Raw genomic sequence first — 11,017 nt, 5'->3', positions numbered from 1 at the left:
GATCGCAGGTTGCCGTCCAACCCGGGGGGAAACGTCCACATCACGCCAAGGGAATTGAGCGATGGCAGCGGCTGCGGGTTGGAAGCAAAAAAGTGGAGCGCCCCGTTGTTGTCTCCTCCATGCGAGTGGGACTGGGCGCATGTCATGGCTGGCGAGTGAGACGGCGGAGGTAAAGGCGTGAGAGGCGGACTGAGCACCGAGGATTCCAGGTGAGAGAACGGGAAGGGCGAGCAGGTGTTTGGATTGAAAAACTTCTCGGAACCTGCCGCTCCCCAAACGGGCCTGTGAGACTCGGGGGCGCTTCTCCTCGGCTGTGAGGGTACAGATTCTACGAAGGGGTCCGGCTTCTGGATGCTTCCGGCTGAGTTCTGGTGAAGATTCAGCGAGGGAAAAGTTTGGGGAGTCAGCTGGAACCAGGGCGCCTCCGACAACGGGCTGGGGGTCTCGCAGCTAGACCCAAAATCCCAATTTTGGGGCTCTCCGTTGCTCTCGCTCCACTTACCCACAGCTGGGTTCAAATTCTGACCCGAGTACACTTCCCAGTTTCCATTGCTGTAAAATCCGGTCCCCATGTCGTCCCAGCTTCTCGTTTTTTCCCCACTTTCCAACCAATCAAAAACGTTTGCGCTACATCTTGCAGTAGTTACGTTATCTTTCACTTGATTTCCATATTGCTGGGGGGAATCGTGGGGGGAATCTGCCACAGGGATCAAGTGGAAGGAGGGTCTTTGGGAATTGGAAAATTGCTGAGTGGACCACAGGTCATCCATTGTGCTTGTTCGATTAACTAGGAGAGATGCAAAACAAATACACAAGCTACTTGAGAAGTCAAGTTAAAAATGGTCTTGACCATAATAATGTTCTATGTGCCCCCAATAGTTCTAAACACATCATTCTGATTAATATCATGTTGCAGTATATGAATTAAATAACAAAATCCACCCGTTTTGATCCATCTCAGATGGCGGACATCACAGTTGCTCAGGGCTCAGGTAACGACCAAACACGGCTCACCTGTTTTCTGTGTTCGGTCATGTGACATTAGCCAGCTCAGCCGTGATTGGTTGGAAATAGCTGAGCCCAGAGCAATTGTGAGGTCATTTTAAAGCGACAGCAAGTTGCAAAATGGCTTCTACCTGAAATGTATGAAAAAAAAAAAAAAAAAAAAAAAAAAAAAAAAAAAATTGCTGGTTAATTCATTCAAGTGGTACCGCATCGAATATATTGTAAACATTTTTTTTTTACATGACTTCCCCTTTAAATACATTAAGAACATACAGTAAAATCCATGAAAATCTTTTTTTTTTTTTTTTATTCCTTAACATTTGCCAGATTAAATCATATATACAGTTTATACGTTATTTCTCAATGTTGGGCCAAAAGTAAAGTTGCTTCTTCTTCTTTTTAGAAAATGTTGCTAATAAAATTAGCATTACTCTTAACCACAGTTACAGTATACTGTTAACCTGCTAGCTCATTACTTGGTAGCTTCAACTCATCACTATGGATAGATTTTACCCCTTGTTGGTTTAAAATCTTGACCCTTGATCTTTGCTACGTCAAATTTAACCCAATACACTGCGTAACTTTTAAAAACTAAAAAAACTTGCTGATTATGTCCAAAAATCAGCACAAACTGAAATGATAGTAAAATCCACCAAGGTGCTGAAAAGAATTGATCGCAAACAAGCAATTTTAGCTAACAGGCAAGAACATAAAATAATTGAACTTATTTAGGAGTCATTTAGAGAGAAGTGCATGATTGCAGAACAAGACAGAAAGCGGAGAAGAGTGCAAATACGAACAGCATTAAGTTTGGCTTGACTTTTTCTGGTTGTTTTTTGGTTATTTACCAGTTTTCGGCGCTCATATGTTGTGCAGGTTGTTCTCATTCTCTGCCGTCTTGTCTTTGACGGCCTCTCTCACACCATCTTCTCGGCGCAACCGCCCTCTTTTTGTGCGTCACCTGAAAGTTTGCGCACACCCACGAAGATGAGTACAAACACAGTGTCACGCAGAAGTAACACAAAAGGCGCAGCTGCCGCATGTACACGGTAAACCACATACATCGTTCGCTCACATACACGCACACACACATACATTCTTAACACTTTAAGACAGGTGTCAGAAGAGACGCGCGGTGTAGTGATGTTGCCGCTTTGCCTTCTCGTCGTCGTGGTAACCACATCCTGAGGAAACAAACAGTGACGGATCTCCCTCATCTCGGCTATGTTTAACTCTACATACCCCCCCCCCCCACACACACACACACACACACACACTCTTTCCATCTTGCTCTTTTTTTTAATCACTTTTTCACAGCAACTATTCTTTTCTTTTTCTGGCTGCACCATATGCAACAAATTGACCTCATTAAGCATCTACGTATGATACTTGTCATCCTCTTCTTGGGGTTGTGGGGTGTATAGACTCCATACTGCTGGGGGGAGTCGTGGGGGAAATTTACAGTATTCAGAACTGTCTCGTGCCCATAATTATTTCAAATTATTGAAGGGCTTAGGCGTGCACCGCATTAATAGCTTATTATGACCTCTCGCCACTACTACTAGCATAATACAAACCAGACACAAACAACAGTTCATTACATTTTGAAGTCAAAATAATCCCCACAAATCAAATTACAAAGATCCAAAGTCAAATTCTTTTCAATGCATGGATCACAGAGAGCTTCCTTTCACCGTCATTAGTCTGACTATGTGTCACGTTATCTATTATTGAATAAGCATATAGCATTTTCCATCCATCCATCCATTTTCTTGACCGCTTATTCCTCACAAGGGGCGCGGGGGGTGCTGGCGCCTATCTCAGCTGGCTCTGGGCAGTAGGCAGGGGACACCCTGGACTGGTTGCCAGCTAATCACAGGGCACACAGAGACGAACAACCATCCACACTCACAAACATACCTAAGGACAATTCGGAGCACCCAATTAACCTGCCATGCACATGCATGGCAGGTTAATTGGGCGGTTAAAGAGACAGGAGTACCCGGAGAAGACCCACGCAGGCACGGGGAGAACATGCAAACTCCACCCACAAAGGCCGGAGCCTGGACTCGAACCGGAGTCCTCAGAACTGGGAGGCGGACGTGCCTATATAGCATTTTAAACTAGCTAATTAGGTGGCCATTTGGCTAATTTATGCTCATTTGTTTGTGCTGTGTGAGACATATGCTACTTCACAACAAAATGATTATAGGTAGGGAATAGAGGGCAACACACAATACAATTTCACTGGATTCATAAAAAGTTACCTGGCGGGTGAAGGAGCAAGGGAAGGAGATGCGTGTGTGTTTGTCCCACTGCGACCAACGGTGGTTAGCGTTCACGTGACAAAGGACGCGAGCGAGAGAGAGAGAGCTCGGACAGGTGCGCACACGTACAACGTAATGGCTTCCCTCTGTCCATCGGCATACGTTAAAGAAAAGTCAACGGGTGAAACAGCACCCTCTCGTGGACAAACGTATATGTCGGTTACCGACTGAAAAACCCTTCTCTTTACTTTATCGCCTAAATTTACAAGAATTGAGTCACAAATAAGTAGCCTGTGTGGCTGAAACGTGGAGGGTCAATAAATGAACACTGTCTGCTCATAGACTAGCTGTCTATACTAGTAGCATCTTGCAAAAAATGAACCGTTAACATCAATGTCAAGCGATTAACGCTGATTGAACACAGGATTTGCAGAAACTAACCAAAACTAATCAACAATGACAACCACCACTCTGAGGGACTCACTAAACTGCAATTAGCCGTTTTTCCACACTAGGCTAAAGAATATAGCGCGTGATTGTGTTAGCTTTAATGTAGCATTTGTATTCCAATCCTAAGGCAAGGCAAGGCAAGTTTATTTATATAGCACATTTCATACACAAGGCAACTCACTGTGCTTTACACAAGGAAAGACAACACATAAGCATCAACAAACTGTAGTTAACATTCAGAGGAAGAAGAGAAAATAAAAGAAAATTTACTTTAAAAGTTACAAAATTTACTTTAAAAAAAGAAAAAAGAAAAACATACATTGTCAATATTAAAACATTATTCAGGAAACTTTCAAAATATTTAGCGAAGTTTAAAATAATAAAATAATAAAAGGGAAAAATAAAAAGCATGATTAATTAAAGCTGTTTAAAAGTCCTTAATCAAATGTATGAGAAAAAAAGCAAAGTTTTTAACCTGGATTCAAAAGCATTTACACTCGGGGCCGACTTCCCTTCTGTTGGCAGCCTATTCCATCTGTGTACAGCATAATAGCTAAATGCAGTTTCACCATGTTTGCTTTGAACTCTGGGTTCCACTAGTTTGCCCAAGTCTATCAATCTCAGAGCCCTGCCGGGTTTGTACTCAATCAGCATTTCTTGGATATATTCAGGACCCAAACCATTCAGTGATTTATAGATGAGTAGCAGAATTTTAAAATCTATTCTACAGTTGACTGGGAACCAGTGTAAATCCTTAAGTACTGGAGTTATATGTTCTGATCTCTATGTTTTGGTCAGAACTTGAGCTGCAGCGTTCTGAATGAGCTGCAATTGTCTCATGTTCTTTTGAGAGAGTCCAGTCAGAAGACCGTTACAGTAATTGAGTCTGCTGGAGATAAAAGCATGGATAAGCTTCTCTTGGTCTGCTTGAAGCATGCAGTCCTTCAGTCTGGATATGTTTTGAATTTATTAGTACCCCAAGATTTCTAAGGCAATGTTTAGTTCTTGTTGGAGGCAACTATGTGATGTAAGTAACAGAAACACGTGTAGATTCTTCTTTGCAAGAAAAGCCACACCGAGTATCATACTAAACATGAGACATGAACATAACACTAGTTGACAACTCATCAGCTTCATTCGATCATTTAAAAAAAAAATTAAAAAAATTCTAATTGTCATAGTCAGACTGAGAGTGTGCACGGAGGCGGCCAAGGCGACAAATTGGTTTGACTCCAAGCATAGTCACCTTCAAACTTCCCCTTTTGACACCGCAGCGGCCCTGAATTAAGTTTCCTCCACATGTTGTGACATTTGAGAAGACGCTGTGAAGTTTAACAAACGCACGATGAGACTCATTCACAAATACTGAATTTACTGTTTCTGCATTTGTTTTTGGACTGTTAAACGGTGTTCAACTACAAATCAAGGCACAAACATTTTTGTCATCATACTCCAAGTTGATGGTGGTTCTGCAGATTCTTAACATGGTATGTTCACTGTCACACATGACAAGTATACACAAGTCAGTACAGAACTTTCTGTTTATTCATTTGCGTTAACAGACATTTCTTCAAGAACTCTTTAGTGTGAGAACATACATGCCTCTCAGGCTTTCAAATGATATCCAAATAAAATGACTTCTTAAAAAAAAAAAATCTGCCTATAAGTTATTTAAAAATAAAAATAAAACAGCTCACAGAGAAATAGCCAAACAACAATAACGGAATGTCAAACTTTTTGTAAACAATCTGTATATTCATGGAGTGCATGTCTGAAGGGTCGCCAGCGTTAAAAAAAATAAAAATAAAAATCAAATAGCTAAAAGGCAACTGGACTGGCCAATACGCAATAATAATTTCATCATTTTCATTAACCCAATTTAGTTCTGTAAAACTTATCAAGACAAATGTGAATCTTTTGAACAAGCCACCTTATTTGTCTAACATCAAATTGACGTCAATCTAACTTGGTGACTTTCCTATAACTTGTCGCCATCTTTAGCTCTAGTAGGGGAACTGCAGGAGGACGCCTTGTCCGGGTTTCAGGTCGATTTTGTCCAGGTCCACTGCGGAGTCGACCTCCATTTCTGGATCCGTGGACAACTTCACCGTTGCACTTTTTGGCAACTCGACTCCTTCTGACCCTGTAAAGGGAATTCAGAAAACTGTTTTGAAATACATTGTACAAGTTTGAGGATAATTGTGATTATTTATAATGGAGTATATCTTGATGTCTCTGGGTGTGGCTAAATTGTGGCCCCAAGCATTAGAGCACCCCCGTTGTTGACCATGACAGCACATCACACAGGGGAAAAAAAAAATAAAAAAATGTTGGGATGAAAAATTCTTGACTAGCACAGCGGAACTTGCCTGACGGTGCCAACGTGAGCTGGAGTTTCTCCGACGCGTCGCCCCAGTTGACCGCCGTGATGAATCTTTCGCTCTGGTCCCACAGGCGCAGGAAAACGAGCGAGGAGTCGGAGGACTGCAGAGGGTAGTAGTCGCCATGGAGCAGGGAGCGCTCTTTGCCTCGCAGGTCACTGAGGGATTTGAACCACTTCCTCACGGCGACGTATTCCTCGCGCTCAGCCTGCCCAGAATGGAGTAAGTGTGAAAACCAAACGTCCTAATTTTGAAACAGTCAGCTTAATCGAGCGCTGACCTCTGTTGTCTCGTTGACGGCGGCTCTTTCGGCATTGGGGTCCTTTTCGAGGTCCCAAACCATTTTGGGAGGTTTTTCACCCTGATGAGAACACAAATACACATGGTTAGGCTTATATAGTGTATCGCAGATAATCAAAATATTTTTAATACTATTTGCGACTTTCATCTTACAAACACATGAATTGATTTTTTCCCAATATATCCACAAGCCAGAATTTTGATTTTAGTACTACAGCATATCATTACTGCTCCGTGAAATTGCAGTTGCTTGAGGCATTATGGTCCCAAAAAATGCTAATTTCTGTTAGCTTATCTATGGTGTTTCATATTACATCAACAACAACAACAACAACAACATGGGTCTCACGATACAATTGATTACAAACATTTAGTTATTCATTTATCAATTCCATGAACAGGCAGAACAATTAAAAGCTTGTCCACTAGATGGCAGAAGGTAGCATTCCATCATTTCTTATTGGTGTGCTTTTTCTAATGTAAACTGGATGACTTGTTTTAATAAAGTTTGGGATTTTTACCTCAAAAAGCAAATCTCCAAGTGGCCTTACCTGCATCTGAAGGCCAATTTCGTCACCATAGCTGAAGACCGGCGTTCCGGGCATTGTGAAAAGCAGCAGCTGGTAAAGCCGGATCAGCGCCCGAGACACGGCCCGTTTGGACAGCTGTTCCCGCTGGGTGGCGCCGAGACCCCAGCCCAGACTTCTCTGCTCGGAGTGCAGGACGTTCAAAGCGTTGATGCGCTCCACACCTTCGGCGATGACATTGAAAGGCGCCACCCGTCAATTGCGAGGACTTGGATGGTGGTGGGGAAGTGCGAGTGTTCGCTGCCTACCTTGACCTTTGGCACTGAGCAGGTCGGACAGCACCAGATCAGCGCCGGAGGTGTTGAGCAGCTGGGAGAGCTCGAGGGCTGAAACGCCTTCAGCCACTCCCATCAGCATCCTGGAGAAGTCATAACAAGTTTGCTATTTTGTAAAGTAGAATGAACATGTATAGATTATCCTGGTTGGGCTGAAAAAAAAAAAAAAAAAAAAAAGTACTTTTAGCAAGCCTAATAATTCACAATGCATCTTGAAAAGAAGCAACAGACTTTGAAATCCCTTTATGATTACACAATAACCACTTTGAAGCCGCTCGCTACTCTCGCTAACCTTCCCCTGCAGCGCTGGAATGCTTTTCATCCCACGCTGAGCTACAGCGTTTAAATGTCAAATGGAAACATTCCCACAAGTCCTGAAAATATCTCAAATTGCAACCTCATGCATATTCCAGGTAAAACTAACAGTTTCTTAAGTGGCCATTACTTTTTATTGGTGTCTTCCTCTGTGTCATTCCCCTTAACCACAGCCAGCAATCGAGACAGGTCGGCGGTGTTGGAGGCCGTGGCGAGGTCGGAGATCTTGATGCCGTCCACGCCCAGATTGAGCCAGTGCTCGGCTGCCGCCTGCAAGACAAGACGGAGACGTTAAGCCGGCGTGAAACGGCAAGAGGAGCTCATTTGTACCGATTGTGTGTCGGTGAGTCCGACCTGGACGCTGTCTATCACGTCGTTGAGGTCGCTGCTGCTGAACCATGGGGAAGCTCCCAGGTAGTTTGGAGTCAAGTCAAGCACCACAGAAATACCTAAGATCAGAAGGAACGCTCTGAAATTCTCGTCAAATTTGTGATGCGGCAATAACTGATGTCATGGTATCTCTGTCACACCCTAACTTGCCACAGGATGGAGCCAAAGCCCTGGCAAATCAGCAACGGGCAATTTGTATCAAAGAAAAATTAAGTAAGGGGGTGTCAATTAACTGCAGGTTTTTGTTTTTTACTATTCACGGCAGGGCTTATACCTCACCCCCCACGAATTACAATGTGAATACATAGATGAGCACCCACCCTTCTTATGGGCCTTTTCCAGCACCGTGATCAGGTCTTTCTCACTCCCCTGATTCGGGTCGATCTGCTTCAAGTTGAGTGTGTTGGGCTGGTCCGCCTGCACGGTGTGAAGAGGGCCCAGAACCAAACCTTTCACCTTCAGCTGGTTGACGTTGTCCAGCTTTTTCTCAATACCTGCACGAGGGGAGAGGAGAGAGAATGTTTGTGGGATGTGAAGGTCGCTTGCGCGAGCAGGAACGTGCGAACAATCCCGCCTTGCCGTTTGGCGGCCATGTGAGCACACAACGGTCCTTTATGGAGGAACAAGTCGTGCGTGCTCGTGATTGGAATCCTGCCAAAAATCTGTTGGACCGCCGAGCCTCCCTCCAGCACTATAATAAATGCACCCTCCTCCTAAATGAGGATACAAAGCGCTGAGCCTAGCTAAAGCTGTAAAATAGCAGAAGTCCAACTGAATAGCTGCTAGCCGCACATAAAAGCGCCCGAGTTGCTTAACCTTCAGCTGATATCAGAGCACATGACACTAAAAAAAAATGACTCAGGGCTTTTCATGTTCATTAGACCTTTAGACACTGCATGTGTCAGCAGTTTGGTATGAAGCCGAGCAGCGACAACTTGAGACTGGTCTCAACCAGGACACGTGAGGTCTAGCTATTTTGAGGAGGTTATCAAGGGTCAAACTAGTGCCTCACAATCTTAAGGTTAAAAGTCACAAAGCAATATATACAGTACCTGCCAATCCGTCAGAGAAAGCCTCGGCATCGGAAATCTGGTACAGAGGCCCCTGGTTCCACCACTTCATGTCCGGGATGGGTTTGCAGCGTGGTGCCTGGACGATGATGGCGATGGCGCCGGCCAGCATGCCAACCCAGCCCAGCCAGAAGAGGATCAGCAGCACCCAGCGGGTCCTCACCCATCTAAAAACAAATGCCAAATATGCAGTGTTATATGACTTGACCGCCCAAAATTTAAGTGATAATCGGTGGTCAAATGGGAGTTAGAAGTAAACAGTTTGAAGCAAGAACACTTTAATACTTTAATAAGTGTGTCTTTATGAAGATAATTTGTGTGCGGGAGGAGTAAAACCTTATTTAATAAAGTCCAGTCCTTCAATGGTCTCTGATGGCCTTTTAACTATTGCAGGTGGGTTCACAAAACAGTCTAGCAGCTCTTACCCTGGAGTGCCAGCAACCTTCATGAGTTCTTCTTTGGACAGGCCAGTGAATGCCACCTCTTCTTCAGGAACCTTAACCTTCACGCTGCCATTTTTCTCACCGCTGACTGCCTGCCCGTCACCTGTCATGGGCTGCTTCTCAGGGTCCAGTTCGTTGAGCTCCACATCCTTCATGTCAACCTCTGTATTCATCTTTATTCTATGGTGCAGATGGGATACATACACAAAATGGCTGTCATTTAGGCAAACTGACTTTGCTGTGAGTCGTCTTCAGGGCAGTGTCACCTTGGCTTTCGATGGGTCAAGATGATGCAAAAAATAAAAATAAAAATAAAATAAAAGTTCTAAATCCACTTGCCTTGAGAGCAAGTATTGAGTTTTACATGTTATACACTTGATCTTTTGAGAAAATACTATGTTTCTGACATTCTAAAAATCCACATTATCACTTGAGAGCATAATTGCGTTTGAGTCATTTTAGGAGAGAGAAAAAGCCGCTTTAGCGGACTTCCGAACAAGTATTGTTTTTTTGTTTTTTTAAAGAAGCTACAACTTTAATAGTAGCTACTTCGTTGCTACTTTGAGGGCCTATTGCCAAAAACAGTGCCCTGTTGACAACAATCAAGTAGTGTCTGATGTAATTGTCAGTGAACGTTGCACGAGGCTGTTGCTAGCTAGCGTGCTAACCAACCAACGAGTGAATTATGTACTGTATGAATAAATACAACTATTTAAAAATAAACTGTTCGTTTGTAATAGTAACAACAAATGGGCAGCCCGACTGCTCATTCAGGGTACAAGTTACCGATAAATATTATTTCTCCCTTACTTTTAACTCCTTATTGAAAAATGACGAAAACGACTACGTCATCACAAAGACACATGTTCTGTTGGGGAGAAAAAAATAGGCAACAAAATGAATGTATTTACCTGGTTTGTACTATGAAGCCGTAACTGTACTTGTCCAATCCTTCCCAGTCGGTTTGTAATCTGATTCGAAAAGCAGCTCAGTTTGTTTATGTAGCTGCCCTGCCTGGCGAGTTGTGAGCCCTCCTCCCGTGTGGGTGGTGACTCTCTTCCTAGAAAACAAGTTCAGACGGCGCCCTAAGTCTTTTATCGTCATATATGAGCACAATAAAAGCTTCAAATGATCCGTAGTTGCATGTGCTTGTTCGTTCTTCTATGTTCTTAATATTTGCCCTAGTTTGTGCTAAAATCACAGGTTTGCTAGGAATGACGTGAACTAAGAATAAAGCAAACGCTCTTAAAACATGGTCAACAACAACTTGTGATGCAATCAAATGCTTCATTGGAACTTAACTTGTGATCCAGTCAACTCTTGTCACCTTTTGATTGGATCATTGGTTGAAGTTTTAAAAGCATTGCTATCAAAATACAGTCAACAGATTAGGCAATACTATTAACTGTTTACACCCTAATGTAGTTCTTGGAAAAGCTCCTCTATATATCTATATATCATGTACTGCTGTTGTGTATCAGTCGGCATAATGATGGGAAATGAGTAGTTGCGTCTTCTCCCAACATATCCATCC

The 11,017-nt window shown here is 43.2% G+C and overlaps 2 protein-coding genes across 6 annotated transcripts in view; both read right to left on the bottom strand.

Moving 5' to 3' along the window:
• LOC144003707 (uncharacterized) overlaps positions 1-3,506 on the bottom strand; it is an 8,978-nt gene extending 5,472 nt beyond the window's left edge. Inside the window, exons 1-4 of one of the 4 annotated variants that reach the window (XM_077500219.1) lie at positions 3,273-3,506; positions 1,854-1,966; positions 1,015-1,136; positions 1-787 (exon numbers count right to left, since the gene is read on the bottom strand). The exon at positions 1-787 is cut by the window's left edge and continues 14 nt beyond it. In XM_077500219.1, coding sequence (XP_077356345.1) covers positions 1-787; positions 1,015-1,042 — 815 coding nt within the window. In that variant the 5' untranslated portion in view covers positions 1,043-1,136; positions 1,854-1,966; positions 3,273-3,506. The other 3 variants (XM_077500218.1, XM_077500220.1, XM_077500221.1) reach the window with 3 other exon arrangements.
• Positions 3,507-5,245: 1,739 nt separating this feature from the next.
• Positions 5,246-10,543, bottom strand: slc3a2a (solute carrier family 3 member 2a). Of its 2 annotated transcripts, none has more exons than XM_077499336.1 (11): positions 10,395-10,543; positions 9,466-9,663; positions 9,023-9,207; positions 8,291-8,464; positions 7,935-8,029; positions 7,711-7,850; positions 7,239-7,348; positions 6,955-7,154; positions 6,384-6,464; positions 6,092-6,311; positions 5,246-5,865 (listed from the first exon to the last, which is right to left on the bottom strand). In XM_077499336.1, exons 2-11 carry the CDS (start codon positions 9,654-9,656, stop codon positions 5,726-5,728), a joined length of 1,536 nt encoding a protein of 511 aa, XP_077355462.1. In that variant the 5' UTR covers positions 9,657-9,663; positions 10,395-10,543; the 3' UTR covers positions 5,246-5,725. The 2 variants fall into 2 exon arrangements, with proteins under 2 accessions (XP_077355462.1, XP_077355463.1); XM_077499337.1 differs by lacking the exon at positions 10,395-10,543 and adding an exon at positions 9,750-10,266.
• Between the last annotated feature and the right edge of the window lie 474 nt (positions 10,544-11,017).

This window comes from Festucalex cinctus, chromosome 16, assembly GCF_051991245.1.
Source record: "Festucalex cinctus isolate MCC-2025b chromosome 16, RoL_Fcin_1.0, whole genome shotgun sequence".
In the NCBI taxonomy this organism is placed as follows: Eukaryota; Metazoa; Chordata; class Actinopteri; order Syngnathiformes; family Syngnathidae; genus Festucalex; species Festucalex cinctus.
Note: the sequence above shows the minus strand (reverse complement) of the source record. Positions and strands in the feature narration are given on the sequence as shown.